Source organism: Elgaria multicarinata, chromosome 1, assembly GCF_023053635.1.
Source record: "Elgaria multicarinata webbii isolate HBS135686 ecotype San Diego chromosome 1, rElgMul1.1.pri, whole genome shotgun sequence".
Classification (NCBI taxonomy): Eukaryota; Metazoa; Chordata; class Lepidosauria; order Squamata; family Anguidae; genus Elgaria; species Elgaria multicarinata.
The window spans coordinates 175,355,402-175,370,974 of NC_086171.1; the positions used below are offsets into that span (position 1 = coordinate 175,355,402).

Consider the following 15,573-nt stretch of genomic DNA (forward strand, 5'->3'; position numbering starts at 1 on the left):
TGCAACAGGAACTGGTAAGCACAGGAATGAGTGGAAACATTCATTTCACTGTGCAGGTCACTGGAGCCCTGCTGACCTGCTGTGTTTCAGAAATGAGCTATGCTGCTGGTTCCCATTTTTTCCAGGAACTTCTAGTTCCTGTTGTGCTAGTGATGCATTCTGCTACTGCAGGGTTCAATATACTGCCTCCTGGTTTAGATTATCATCTCACAACAGCCTAGTGTTACTATAATCATATTCTCTGTGGAACTGTTCCCTGCTCTGAATTATACCAAGAGGAGAATTGGGAGTTGGACTCAAGTTTGTACTGTTCCCCCCCCACCCCGAAACCCATTTTACCATAGAAGAACTGCATGACTAAACTGGGAAGACCTGAGAGGAGCTTTGCAATTCACTTCTCTCCATGATGAAAGAACTGGGGAGAGGGAGCAAATGAGCACAAGGCCTACACCCAACCTCTTCTCATGGACAACCTGAGGGGTGAAATAGTATCTAAATTGGACCTAAGAATAAAGTTATCTGATTCTTTTTGCAGCTCACATTATGCTAGACTTCATTTTGATTTCTTTGAGGATTTAGTGAAGTGTTAGTAGTCTGAAACTACTGAGTATATGTTTTTGCATGAGTATTCTGCAGCTGGGATGTTAAGTCATGATTTAGTATTGCAGACATCTCAATGTCATTTTGAATACTTTCAGAAAGTAGCTGGGTTCTAATGGATTTTCCTTTTCTGTAAAGCAGTGTATTTTAATGCTCTTTTGAAATGGCCAATCATGGTACTCTAGGCAAACGCAGTTCTCCCCCATTTTATCTTCACTAGCTCCAAACACAAAGGATTTGGATGTTTTCCTTCGAAAGCAAGAGTCTGGCTTTGGCTTCCGGGTTCTTGGAGGAGATGGTCCAGATCAGACAGTAAGTAAAGTAAGACATTTGCTGCTGTATGTTTTTGCTGTTAACAAACTTATGTGTCCTTAATATTGTCCTCTTTACTTTATACATTTGAATTAGCTAATTCATATTGCTATCTGCTTCTCAACTCCAATGGGTTCATACTCTCAAGAAAATATTTTGTTCTTTTTCATGTAAGGGTAACTAGTACTTCACAGTAACAATACATTTTACAGAATAATTGACAAGCAGTGGCTGAAATTAAAGAACAACTTTCTGTTTTACCTGTGAATTGATTTAATGATAGAGCTCTGTAAATATGTGAAGAATTGGGGAAAGAACTATTAGCCTATTCCACATGAAATTTGTAAAATTCGAAAGCCTTCAGGTCTTACCCACATTTATAGAAGTGCCAAGTAGATAAAATGTTTGAAAAAGCCTTCTGGAAAGAGTTTTTTCATTCATCTAATATGGCAGAAGCAATGATTATTCTCATAAATTCATAAAGGAAAGCCGAGAGTATAACACACTACACAATGAAATAATATTTTTCAACCTTAGCAATAGATGAATGAGAATATGAATACTTGATCAGATGTGCTAGGTCAAATCTGATTAAGGGTAAAATAATTACCCAGGTAGGCAAGTGCTAATTAAATACATAATATTTTTGTTTAATGATTAACACATTTAGTCCTTTGCAAAATCCAGTATTCTTTAGGAATATAAAAAACAGGTATCATTGACTTGCTACTTCATTGTAAAAGCAGTGTCTTTGTGAAATGGCAGAACTAGTGCTACTAACAGGTACATAGAAAATGTGATGGGTTTAAATTTTAGATTAAGTGAAGGGCCAAATTACATTTTTCCTTAAATGTGTGGGTGTTGGCAGCCCATGTCTCCTGGGAAAGGTTAGGTCATTCATATGCTTGTAGTGATGTCATTGTGTTCACATTTCTCCAGTCCTCTCAATAGCAGCCAATGAAGTGGAACAGGGACATGCTGAGTGCAATGATGTCACATGACAAGAATGCTTTAACAAAACTTTACCAGGTGACTTGGGTGGGCGGGGAGGTAACTTGTAGTTTAGCCCTTGTTCTGAAGCATTCCTTGTTTCCTCTAGTTGGACATCCTTGCTCTTGTTCTGCATTGGAAATGCCGCAAAGTGCTTATTGTTGGGCTGTTTTCCACATTAGGGCCGGGATCCGTAGAGCCCGGTATGTGAGCAGAAATAATTTCTGTGCATGTATGTGGGAGGACTTGGGGGTGGTTTATTTCCTTCCAAAATGCATACCCACCCAGGTTGCATCACATACTGCTCTGGGGGGGTCCCCTGACCCTCAAGAATTGCTTTGCAGTGGGTTTGAGAGGCTGCATTGAGAAGGAGAGGCCAGAACAATTGTGGTGCACCCACATAACACCCCGTATTTTTTAATATAAAATGGCCTTTCTGTGCCAGAAAGGGTGATATATTTTTATCCACCATGCCATTTCTAGGGCTGTAGGTAATGATAAAGACAAGGTAGTAGGAATGTATGCAAACCATCTTCTAGATCGAGTGTGAGCTTGGGGTGGATAACTACGTTAGAATCATAGAGCTCCAATTGCAATGATGGAACCATCTCCTCTCTCCCTGTGCCTGACCACTGAAAGCTAACTTAAACAAAACCTGTTTTACCATTTATGAAACCTCCAAGATTCAAGCTTTGACAGATTTGCAAACAATAACTGAGCAGCAACATCCAATGATATATAGATATTAAATTTAAAATAATGTTCTCAGTCAATCCATGGAGGTCTTGATCTGAGCTAAAGTGTGTTGGGTATTTTGTGCCCAGATCTATATAAGTCATTACCACACCTTAAATTCAGCTAATATGGCAATAGGGACTTGGTATAGATATTAATGTACTGGTGCCATGTTCTTACAAGGACACATTTCAGGCAGAACGCAGTTTGCTGCATTTGGCATCAGCTGAATCTTCTGAAGTCCAGGGTAGTTACCTGTAGAGTTAAAATACTACAAATGTTTTTATTTCTAGATTTATACTAGTCACAGTATAACAGTTTAGTTATACTGATCGCACAACATGCACCCTTAGGTATAGTGGGATTTGGGAGCGAGCATTCTTTCATACTTAACCCAGACCATCAATATTCTGATGTCCTTACTCTATAACTCTCCCACTTTCCTCTTAGATCTACATTGGAGCCATCATCCCACTGGGGGCAGCAGAAAAAGATGGTAGACTGCGTGCTGCTGATGAGCTTGTATGTATTGATGGTATCCCAGTCAAAGGCAAATCACACAAGCAAGTTCTGGATTTAATGACCAGTGCTGCACGAAATGGCCAAGTGCTGTTGACTGTTCGCAGAAAGATCTTCTTTGGTGGTATGTACTATATCTATCACTTAAGCTTGTTCTATTGTACTTGGTATTACTTGATTTTATGGCAATGATTAGTCCAACAGTGTGTCTTCACATCCACTGTTCTTACCACCAACTTTAGGAGATGAATTGTACGAAAAAGAAATTGAGAAGTGATGGGTGAAGGAAAAGTGACAATACTGCAAGATATTGATGCAAGATACTTGACAATAGACTATAGGCATGAGGCATGGTGCAGGGTGCTATCAATATGCTGATAACACCCAAATATATTTCTCTATGCCTTCAATAACAGCATCAGCTAAGGATAGTGTGTCTCCTCTGAATGAATGCTTGGAGGCGGTAATGGGCTGGATGAGGAAAAACAAACTGAAGCTGAATCCAGATGAGACAAAGGTGCTTGCTGTCAAGGACTCTGACCTAGGTTTGGAGGTGTGTCAGCCAGTTCTGGATGGGGCTACACTCCCCCTGAAAGACTGTGTTCGCAGTTTGGGGGTGCTCCTGGATCTATCGCTCCAAATGACAGCCCAGATAGATGCGACAGCCAGGAGTGCCCACTATCAGCTTCGGTTGATACGCCAGCTGCATCCCTTCTTAGAGTCAGAAGACCTAAAGACAGTAGTGCATGCGCTGGTAACCTCAAGGCTTGACTTCTGCAATGAGCTCTAGAAAGGGCTACCATTGTACCTAGTTCGGAAACTTCAACTAGTTCAAAATATGGCAGCCAGGGGTGAGCATATTACCCCAATATTAAAATCACTCCACTGGCTGCCAATTAGTTTCCGGGTGAAGTACAAAGTGTTGGTCATTACCTTTAAAGCCCTAAATGGTTTGGGTCCAGGTTACCTGCGGGATCACCTTCTCCCATACAGTCCCCCGCGCACAATCAGGTCCTCTGGAGTGAACTTACTTCAGTCAGCTAACACTAAGCTGAGATCAGTTTCCCAGAGGACCTTTTCTTCTGTCGCCCCCAGATTGTGGAATGGCCTGCCAGAGGAGATTCGTAAAATTAACTGTGTGATTTAAAGGCAGCTTTAAAGACTAACCTTTTCTGGCAGGCCTATCCAGATCAATGTTAAATCAAGAATTTTTAAAATGTATTGATTCCTGTTCTAATGTTGTTCCCTGCCTCGATCCAAAGGGAGAGGTGGGTAATAAATAAATAAAATAATAATAATAATAATAATAATAATAATAATAATAATAATAATAATAAGGCTTCAGAATTAATGCTTCATTTGAAGAATTGGAGAAACCCCTATGTCTGTGAAGAATATTATCCAGGAGTCCCCAACCTTTATGGACTCATGGGCCATTTGGGATTTGAGATCATGCTGTGGGCACCACCCCAAAAAGCCTAATCTGTGGATTGCTGCTTTGTCATCTACCTGTCATATAAATGGATCTTAGGCTGTGTCTTATTCAGCAAAACCTTTTGTTTCGTGTCTGTTAGACACTGCAACATCTCTTTAATAAAGGATTGTCTAATTTGTCTGATTAGTAAGTCGTACAGTTAATAGTTTGAGCAGATTTGAGAGAACTGAATGTTCGAAATCTTGATTTCCAGTCACATCAACTAGTCCTTTCGTGGTGTGATAAATCCCATAAAACCTGTTTTCATCTGGAATCTATATGAAATTGGAACTTCATATTGGAACTGGATATCGGTCAGCAGGCTCAAGATATTGCATAGAATCAAAAGCTCTGCACTTGGATGGGAGATGGAGTTGTGCCCATCATGGCGGAGAGGAGAGCTGAGTTGAGGCCAACAGCAGCTTATTCAGCAGATTTTGCTGTTGGTCTCATCACTTCCTGTGCTGCCCCGTGCTACCTCCACTTGGCCAAACAGCTGTAGATGGGAAACCCACAAGCGTGACATGACTGCAACAACACCCTCCCAGCAGTGAGTGGGGCTGCTGCCCACTGCTGTGGGTGGATCCACTACTGGTATGCACTCACCCACACATTTGTATATGTATTCACACACATGTACCACATTCATATATAAAGACATACAAACACACTCTTCCCAGACTGCCCCCATCAGCTGGACTTGTGGTGTGTCCATGATCTCTCCACAACTCAGCTGAGTAGCAGATCCATCCCAATTTTGTCTCCAACATAGGGTTTGATGATCCAGACATCTTTGCTCCTCTGCTAAGTTATGGAGAGGTTCCGATCTCTATCTCCAGCTCACCATAAAGAGAATAAATCTGCTGAGTGGTTCCAGTCTTTATCCCCATTGTATTGCACTGGAGATAGCGATCAGGACATCTCCCGAAGCTGCAAGGAGGGTCTGGTTTTCATCTCCAGTATGTTGCAATCAAAGGTAAATAAGCAGGATCACAGGAAGGGGCTCTTCATACGCCAGAGGTTCCCCATGGCTGTTTTATGGAATATCAGTACTATAATTTGATGTTTTTCTTAATGAATCAGAGCTGGATTAAAATAGCCTCTTGGCATTCCCTGTATTAAAAATTATTTTATTACTAATTTATTATTTATTTATCATACTTATACCCCGCTCCTCAGCCAAAAAAGGCTCTCAGAGCGGCTTACACTTAGGAAAAAAGACAGTCCCTGCCCTCAGGCTTACAATCTAATAAAGACATGACACACAAGGAAAAGGAGTCAAGGAGGGAGGGAGGGAAATCTGAAATGTAAATGTTGTGCATTGTACTTTTTGAAGTCATTCTGTGTTTTAGCTACTCTATACATACATCTTCAAGTCCTTGGTTCAGCCAGGTTGTGCTAAATGTTGGTAATGTCTCCTCACATTAAGCATCACTTTTACTGATTCATTCCTGTGCCTGTTTTTGTTATAGTAGATAAACAGTCAGAAGAAGAGTTGTCTTCCCAAGTTCCCATCTCCTCCCAAAATGGCTCTCCTAGGCCAAACCGAGTAGAGCTACTCAGCAAGCAATTTCCAGAGATCTATGATGTTGTGCTGCAGCGGAAAGAGAATGAAGGATTTGGTTTTGTTATCCTTACCTCAAAAAACAAGCCACCACCTGGTGGTAAGTACTATGGGTTGGCAGCCTTACTTCACAAGATAGTTGGTTGTTTACTTTCATTGTCTGAAATGTTTGACAGTTACTGCCCAAATAATTTAAGGCTTTTTTCTGTGGTAACTGCACTTCTTCTTCTTCTTCTTCTTCTTATTATTATTATTATTATTATTATTATTATTATTATTATTATTATTATTATTATTATTTGTATCCCGCCTTTTGCCCAATACTGGGCCTCTAGGCGGCCAAAATAATATAAGTTTTTTATCTGAAAACTTATAATTGCCTTTTCTCCTGTCCTATTTTTTTGGAGCATACACACCCTCAATGTCTGAAATACTACTTCTTCCTCAGGAAATAATACATTTATTTTATTTGTACAACTAGTGCTGTCAACTAGTAGCACTGCCATATTGGGAGATGGGGGAAGTAAACGGTTTCCTGCAGCTGCTATCATCTATGCTTTAGTAACATCCAAAACTGACCATTGCAACATTTTGTATGTGGGGCAGTGTTTGATGATGGCTGTGTTCATATGTAATGACAAGCTATAATTCTGGCTTATCATTCACAAGCAGCATGCTTGTGCATGCTGCCTGACTGCCCCATGTCATTGGCTCCGTCTGCAACCTGGAGTGGCTTAATTAACCAGAAATTAACAAGAAAGATAAAAACTTGGTTCATATGACATGCCTGGGTCCTTGTGGATTATTTCACCCACACTGAGCTGCGGTGTGTGCCAGGTGTGTGTAGCCACCATTTTCAATATGCAATCCCCGATCGGGGTGATTGGGGGTTGCACTGTGTCATGCAAACCTGGCCATCATGGATTATTCAAGGGTTAAACGATCTTTGAAAAACACTTAATTAGTATAGGGCTATGTGAAGGTTATGTTACCCTCTTTTAAGCTATTGACAGCCAGGTTTGCAGAACATGGCACAACCCCCCAGTTGGGTGTGTGTGTATTCACAGTGAGAGCTGCACATGGCATGGCTCATTGTGGATTACATTACCCAGGATGAGCTAGCCATGTCATGCGAACCGGCCCAGACATATCTTGTTACATCCAGACTGCCCCTTGTTCCTCTCCTAACAAACCAGAAACAGGAAACCATCTTCAGACTCTGGTTTGTTAGAGAAGCAACAAACCAGGAGTTCAAGTTTGTCTGTCACAGAAAGCTGTTGCTTGTTAATTTTTGGACAGTTTAGTTGATCCAGCTTGCAGGAGGAGCCAAGCAGGGGCTATTGGGCAGCATTCTGTCAGAGGATAAGCCAGAGTCCTTATTACACCAGAATGCAGACGACACATTATACATTTCATTTGTTTCAAAACACAGCAGCTAGTTGCTTGGAGCATATCTTGCCAGTTGTTGTTTTTTAAGTGGCACTGGCTTCCTATGTCTTTCTGGGCTCCATTCACAGTGATGGTATTAATTTATAATGCCTTTTATGGTTTGGTACCAGGTTATCCCAAGGATTACCTGCTACTGTATGACATTTAAGTCAATGGGTTGTGCAGTCCTTCTACAGTTCTTTTCTTAGTGAGAAGAAGGCGGGTGGTGATCAATAATAATAATAATAATAATAATAATAATAATAATAATAATAATATAATATTTATTACCCACCTCTTCTTCTGGATCAAGGCGGGGAACAACACTAAGTACAATATCAATGTCCAGACCTTTTCTGCTGTGGCAGCTTGACTATAGAATGCTCTTCCTGTGATAAACTACCTAGCACTGATCCTTATTACTTTTTTGTGCCTGATGAAAATATTTTTATTTGCCTGGGCTTTTTAACTTGGAATTGTAAAGCATTTTTATGTATTTCCCTTATTATTGTTTTGATCTGCCTGCTGGTTTTTATGCAGTGTTACAGCTGCTTTAACTGTTGCTTTTCTTTTGTTTAAATTTTATTGTTTTATGATATGTAGTTATCTATCTTGATGAATAATACAAATGTGGCTCATCCATAGTGAATCCCCCTCTGAAGTTAGCATGTGGTGCAGCCCCACCACCTCCCTTGTGCAACCCAATTGGCCACCCTGTCCCCTTCCCCCTGGAGGCGATAGCCTAATTGTGCCACTGTGCCTGGGGTTCGCCTTGGTGACACATTGGTTGGCCGAGCAGGGCTGTCCAACATCCCACTAGCGGAGGGGCTGGCCTGCCTGTTTTGTGTGGAGGAAATTCATTGCTATTAAAGCTTGAGCTTTGAACCTCTTCAAAGTCCCCCCCCCCCGCATCTGCACTGCTCAAGCTATGAGCAACGTTAGTCTAGTAGATCTTGAGTAACAATCCTTATGTAAAATTGGCTGCTTTTACTGAAGTCATGGCAAATAATGCTAACCCTTAGTATAGGGTGTTGAATTTTAGGTTGTTGTGTTGTGTAAACAAACCATGATTTGTTAACTACGAACAGCCCAGAAAGAGAATTCTTGGACCTGGTTCGCATGTCACAGTGGCACATCAGTGTTATTTAACCCACAATTCACAGAGATGTGCACCGTCTGCAAGCCGCTTCCAGTTTCTGTAAACAACTTCTGATCAGTGCAGTTTTAACACATGGTGTCCAAACCCAGACCAATGGGTTGATTAGGGGCTAAACAATCCAATGGTTAGCCCATGGTTTTATTGTTGTGTTAACTTTTGGATGGTTTAACCCCTAAACAACCCAGCCGCCATGCTGGCAACCTCAGATTGCCCCAATTGGAGGTTGTTTACAAAAAGCAGAAGCAGGATTTGTTGGGACATTCACACAGTGCATGTCTCAACAAATCATGAGTTAATTAATTCAGGATTTGCCGCTACAACATGTAAATTTATTTATTTATTTATTTATTTTATTACATTTATATACTGCCACACAGCCGAAGCTCTAGCCAGTTTGTTTTTGGGTTGTGATCTATGGGTTGTTTAAACAATGGGTTGTCATTAGGTGAGAACCCAGAGCTGTGGTTGTTCATGAGTTGTTTCACCAGGCTATAGAGGCAGTCAATGGCAAATGGTAAAAACTCCCAGACGCTCTACATGTCAATACTATAACACTGCAAAGGCATTTGAGATACATTTGGGAGGGAATGGGTGAAGGAGGAGGGAAGAAAACAAATTACAGTTTGTTCGATTGTTTACCAGGCAAACCCTGGATAAGGCAATAAACCATGAATTAAATAAACAATGGGTTAGCGTTGTGTGTGAACCAGGTCTGTCTTTTAATATCTATGTCTGTGACTTAAGGACTGTTTTCATTGTTGACTTTTCTCTCACCTGTTCTTGTTATACAGAAAAAAAATGAAAGAAAATAATGGCTATTTTCAGATTTTCTTTAACTGAGATTATGCTTTTTAAAATGATTTGTTTTTATACTTCATTTGAAGTGTCTTGTCACAGTGCACTTAGTGAAGTAGCAAGTGACTGTGAAAAATGAGGTATTGCTATAGTACTAGGTCAGGAGACAGAGATTCTTCTTCCTTTTTTTATAAAAGCAGTTACTATGGAAACCATTAGAATTGGAGCTGTCACCCTCTGATGCTGTAGATTATGTGCCCTGTGTAAGAAATATGAAATACAATTTTCATGCTGCCTAGTCAGAGCCTAGACAGCATCAGAGAGGAAATTATTGTTGATAAGTAAGCCCAATTCTCCTGTGTAATCCTGATGATGTATTATACAAAACATAGTGGCAAAAAAGGAAGGAATTATATTTGGCACTCCGATTGAAAATAGGAAACTTTTGTAGAAAGTTAAGGGAAATAATTGAACACATATTTCAACATCATAAGGACTAAAATAGCTGCTCTGGGCATTGTGGAATACTTCAGAGGTATTGTTTACCTTAGTACTGTGTGCACTTGAATTCCTTTTTTACAGTTTAAAATTAACCCACTGTGTTTCTTGTTGATTGGTTCACACATACCAACCCATGGGTTGTTTAAACCATAGGTTTTCAGCCCACTCACTGCTTCTGCTTCATTTCCACTTTTGTAAACAACCTAGGAACACCTTGTTCCTGGGTTGCTTGTTGTAGCATGTGAACTCAGAACCCTGGGTTTTGAGGATTTGTTGTTGGGTTAAAACTCTGGGTTGTTTTCCCCTCAACAAACTGGATGAAAAGTAGAAGTGATGAGCAGGTAGAGAGGCAGCATGCTTACTTGCTCACTTGAACACAGCCATAACAATGGGTTGTTGCTCCTACTGTGCAAACCAGGTCATCAAATTAAAGGTGGTCTTATTAGCAATTATGAGTTTGCAGTCTTCAGTGCCAAAATGAGGTTAGTTAAATTAAAATTGAGAATAAATACAAGAAAATATGCTTATCTTGAAATGGAGTTGGAACCTCATATCTGCCACCTTATTTGTGACAGCTATTGCATTAATTACAAGCCTGAATGGTAAATTAATCTCCAGTTGCTGATGACTTTCAGAAACTGCATGAGATTTACTGTCATAGTTTGAAATACCACTTCATAATTTTGCTAAGTACAGCTGAGCACATCTCAGGCCCATGTGTTTTCCTATGAAACATGGTTTAGAATAAAATAGCAATAGCTATTCAAAGTAGTTGAGGCCTTTCACTAGCATGTAAACTTTGAGGTGATTCAGGGCAATTTTGGAGGTATGAAGCATTTTGCGTGGAATGCTAGCAATATTTGTGAAAAAAGCAGCTGACACAAAAAAATTGGTTATTACTCAGTATATTGGGAATGATGGGATCATGGCAAAACCTGCCTACTTGTGCGTGGTTGTGTATCAGCTAGTTATAGAAGGAGTATGAGCAGCTGGAAGGATTCAGGCAGAATCAAAACTCTTTCTGCTGCCAGTCTTTCAGGGTTTGGGAAAAACAGAATAATGGGAACATAAACAGATGGACTTAAATTCAATAATTTTCACTCAAGAATCCCTAAGTTGGGGGCAGGGACACGCACTTCTGAACAACCGGACACTATATTTAAAAATTATTAGAAAACTGACATGATCCCAAAGGACTAGTGGATGACATTGTTTAGCCTTTATTAAAGGAAGACACAATAAATATGCATCAGACAGCTTGATATGTGAATAACAATTAACTAGAACTACTCATGAAATAATTGACAAACATATAATCACTCCATTTCTCCCCAAAGTAGCTAACATAGATATGTTAATTAAATTATGCCAGACTGTCTGTATAGTGTGCCAGTACACAGCATATCAGGTCGTATATGGATCAGAATGTTGGGCTGTATGTGATATTGACCTTTGTTATACCCCCCCCCTTCCTTTCCCTTATTTGTTCAAGTTGGCTTTCCCCCCTCATATACTCTGCAGATTTAGGCACATAAACATATAAAGTGTTGGCATTTCAGTTTTTATACTTTAAAAATTGGTCAAAGAAGGGTACTCACGGTGGCAGCTTCATTACTGATACAAGGGCCAGCCACTCTCCACATTGTACTGTCCTGCTCTGAGGGGAGACAACGGGAACTCTGTATGAACAACTAGGTTTAGAGAAGGTTTGTTGTAATAATAATACATCAAAATGAAATTTGAAAGTACTGAGAGTACTTAAATTCTAGTCACAGACTACTTAGCAGTTCTTCAGGTAGTATCTAGCACACCTAACAAATCTACTTTAACTTTACTTATGGTGGTTAAATTCAGGGTTTAAAGGACAGCACCAGCACCTGAGTTGAGCCTAGAAATGGAATAAAAACTAATGAAACCTTTCCAAAAAGGATGGTGGTGGGAAAAACATTGCCGTGACTAGCTCAGATAAGGGCTGTAGTTTGCATACCTACTGAAGTTTTCCAGACTCTTTTTAAGAATATACACACAGAGAATACATTGCATTAATCCACACAGGGAGTTTCCCAGGGCATGAATTGTAGAAGCCAGATCCTCATTCTCTAAGTATCACTGGTGTGCATTTCTGAAGAAATCTGTGCCACTGACGTATCTCCCAAAGGCAGTAGAATGCACTCCTGGTCTGCACCACCTTTTAGGAGCAACACTTTTCACTTATTACTTGTTCAGCATAAAATAGCCCAAAGTTGATCCTATTTTCCCCTTTGGTTGAGTATCACAGGAAAATACTCCAGAGGTGAAAAGAATAGATTTGTGTTAACATGTCTTTAAGATGTTCTTTGTTTTAAAGAAATAATCCACAGTGGAGAAAGTAGGCTTGGTAAGGTTTCTGGAGTTGTTTATACAGTGCTCTTCACATAACATCCTAACCCACGTTCAGTGCTTGAATGTGGATTGTTTTCAGCCGTCAGTTGTTTGTTAAACTGTGGGTTATCATGTTGTCTGAATACAGTGGTGGCTTGTTAATCATGCAGTGTTTATTTTCTCAAACAAGCCCCCTTGAGAACCCATGGTTTGTTGTTGGGTTGTTCAGGGTATTTAACAAGCCACACTGCATGGTTAACAAGGCACTCTGGCTGCATTCAGACAACACGATAACCCACCCAGGAGAAGAGTATGGGTTAGCTTGTTGTGAGAACAGCCCCATTGCGTTTACTCTCTAAAAAGCACGTGTTTCATATTTTAATACTTAAGGTCCTAACTTGATCATCTTGAAAGATGAGGATGGTAATACTGAACTATATCATTGTAAAGAATTGTAAGGTGATGTATATTTTCGAGACTGAATATCCTGAAAATACTGTGTAAATGCTTAATAGTATTTGTAGATTTTTAAAAATAATATGTAAAATTGGTTTGTCATCAAAAAGAATCATGCCACAAAGTGCATATTTTGGGTATGCGATATAAAATGTATCAGTCCCACCTACTGCTGGCCTTCAGCAAATGTCAAGATTGCAGATCAGGGCAAGAATGTAACAAGGTGTTTTGACATATCTGCACCACAGACTTAATAGCCTTTCCTTTGCCCCAAGAAATCTTAGGAAATGTAGTTCTATGAAGGGCTAAGAATCTCTTACAGGAGTCTTTTAGCATATTTACCAAACTACAGTTCCCGGAGGTCTTTGGAGGGAGCTATGCCGATTTAACTTCTATAAAGCCAACATGGTTTTGTAATATAGGTGTATTTCAAGATCTGCATTTGCCAACAATACTGTGTTCTCATGCTGTGATTTGTGTAAATGGTAATAGCACTGCCTCTCTCTTAACGTGTAGCAGAGACACTGACATGGCTTTGTTGATTCCCTAGTGATTCCGCATAAGATCGGCCGTGTCATTGAAGGGAGTCCAGCTGATCATTGTGGAAAACTGAAAGTGGGAGACAGAATCTCAGCAGTGAATGGTCAGTCAATCATAGACCTCTCCCATGAAAATATTGTGCAACTGATCAAAGATGCAGGAAACACTGTCACACTCGCTGTTGTTGCTGAGGAAGGTAAGGAGGTATATACTATGCTTGTAGTACTCTACTGTTAAGTTGCATTAGGCTGTATTTGCCATGGGGTGACAACCTGGACCTCTTGGCAGCTTTCAATGCCATTGACCATGGTATCTTTTTGGATAGGTGTGGATTTGTAGGGTACTGTATTCCATTCCTATCTGAACAGTCGATTCTAGAAAATGGTAGTGAGACTTCTGCTCCATCCCATGGTACTTAAGTTGTAGAGTCCTGCAGGTTTTTTGTTTTGTTTTTGTTTTTTTAGCATGTACATGAAAACACTGAATGAGATCATTTGGGGATTTGGAATGAAGTGGCATAAGTATGCTAATAAGCTTCAGCCCTGTTTCTCCTTTTCATCAGTTGGATGGGGCAGTGGAGATGCTGAATCATAGTCTGGGGTCAATAATTGACTGGATGAGGGCCAACAAACTGCAAGTCAATCTGGATAACACAGGAGTGCTGTTGGTATATGTTTCATTTGATGAGAGAGAGAGAACCTTCTTGGCTGTGGCATCTTACATTTGCAATGCCATGAACACAGATGCTTGACTTTGCATCAGGCAAACATCCTTAAATTTGCCCAGGCATTTAAAGCCATTCTGCCCCATCCCCCCAGCAGAGGTTATGTCTAGTCATAGAGTATTACTAAAAGAAAAATAGCTTTTAAGAGAACAGGTTTCAAGGGGCCACACTGGGCTTTTAATTTCTTCCATCCTCACTTTGTAGGGATTCGGTAACAATCAAATGCTGCTTCATGGGTCTGCCACTTTAATGGCTTGTTCCCTAACTTGCTTCCTTCAAACTTATAGGCTGATAGGTTGTTTTGTTGCCCAGAATTTCCTAACCAATAAAATGAAAAATACTTTTATTAATTCAGAAGTCCCATTTGCTGTTGTAGTATTGTCCTCTATATAGTATTGATCCCTACACAAGCAGTTCAGTATAAATATGTAAAATCCAATCATTTGATGAGAAGCTGGTCTCTAATTCAGTATACTGATGTGTTTTTTCCAGACTACTGCTTATGCATGTAATTAAACTTGCTATCATTATTTTGCCAGAAAGGTGGCTTTCTATAATTTTGAATAATGATTACGTGAAGCTAACATGTCAAAGAAAAACACACATTTACCACAAGTATTTAACATGTTATGGCCTGTGATACAGACTATCAAAGGCTTAATTTACCTACTTGTTGAAGCTTGGAGTAAAGACGCTTTTTACACCTATATAATCTACTAGTTTTTAATAAAAGCTTTCACATTTTTTCCAAATCTAATTTATTTTAAACCAAAGAAAAGTAAATGGTGAACTCAGTGAAGATGGCATTGAGGATATGCTGGTGTATTTTGCCCCTGGGTTCGAATAGTTGTCATTTTAAATGATGACACAGTCAATTTCATATTCTGTAGAATGATGGCCTTTATAAGAACCATCTTATGCCTGCTTCCATAGATTGATCAGTAGAATCCTAGAAAGAAAAAAGTGCTTTAATCAGCATCTACCATAGCATTCAAGCTATTACCATCTTGCTTTTCCCTGCTGGGTTTCCATTAGTGGAAACCTCTTAAATGAGAAATGAAAAACCTACTATGAAATCCTCCCCCTTCCACCTTTAGCACCCAGAAATGCCAAAAAGTAATTTTATCTCTTTTTTTGTTCCAATAGTTTAATGTGAAGGGGAAAAACTAATTGTGCTTCATGCTCCAGAAAGCATTCTATTAACATTTTGCACGAAACAGAAGCTTGTCAGCCCCAGTCATGTAGAAAGTAAAAAATGTAGGAAGAAGGAGATGAGTTGTAGAGAGAGGAATGCTTACAGACAGATGGCCTTTTTTGTACCTGTGCTTCTTAATTAAAAATCTGAGTGTAAACCAGGGGAAAATGTTTGCATTCGTCTCAGTGGAAAAATTTTCTTCCAGGCATGTCATAGTAAT

General features: G+C 39.7%; 1 protein-coding gene across 3 annotated transcripts in view; it reads left to right on the forward strand.

The window, feature by feature from the left end:
• MAGI3 (membrane associated guanylate kinase, WW and PDZ domain containing 3) overlaps positions 1-15,573 on the forward strand; it is a 152,513-nt gene that overhangs the window by 117,405 nt on the left and 19,535 nt on the right. For all 3 annotated transcript variants that reach the window (XM_063143362.1, XM_063143371.1, XM_063143380.1), the window contains exons 13-16: positions 821-912; positions 3,088-3,280; positions 6,103-6,294; positions 13,445-13,630. In XM_063143362.1, the coding sequence (XP_062999432.1) occupies positions 821-912; positions 3,088-3,280; positions 6,103-6,294; positions 13,445-13,630 (663 nt within the window). The remainder of the gene's footprint in view (positions 1-820; positions 913-3,087; positions 3,281-6,102; positions 6,295-13,444; positions 13,631-15,573) is intronic.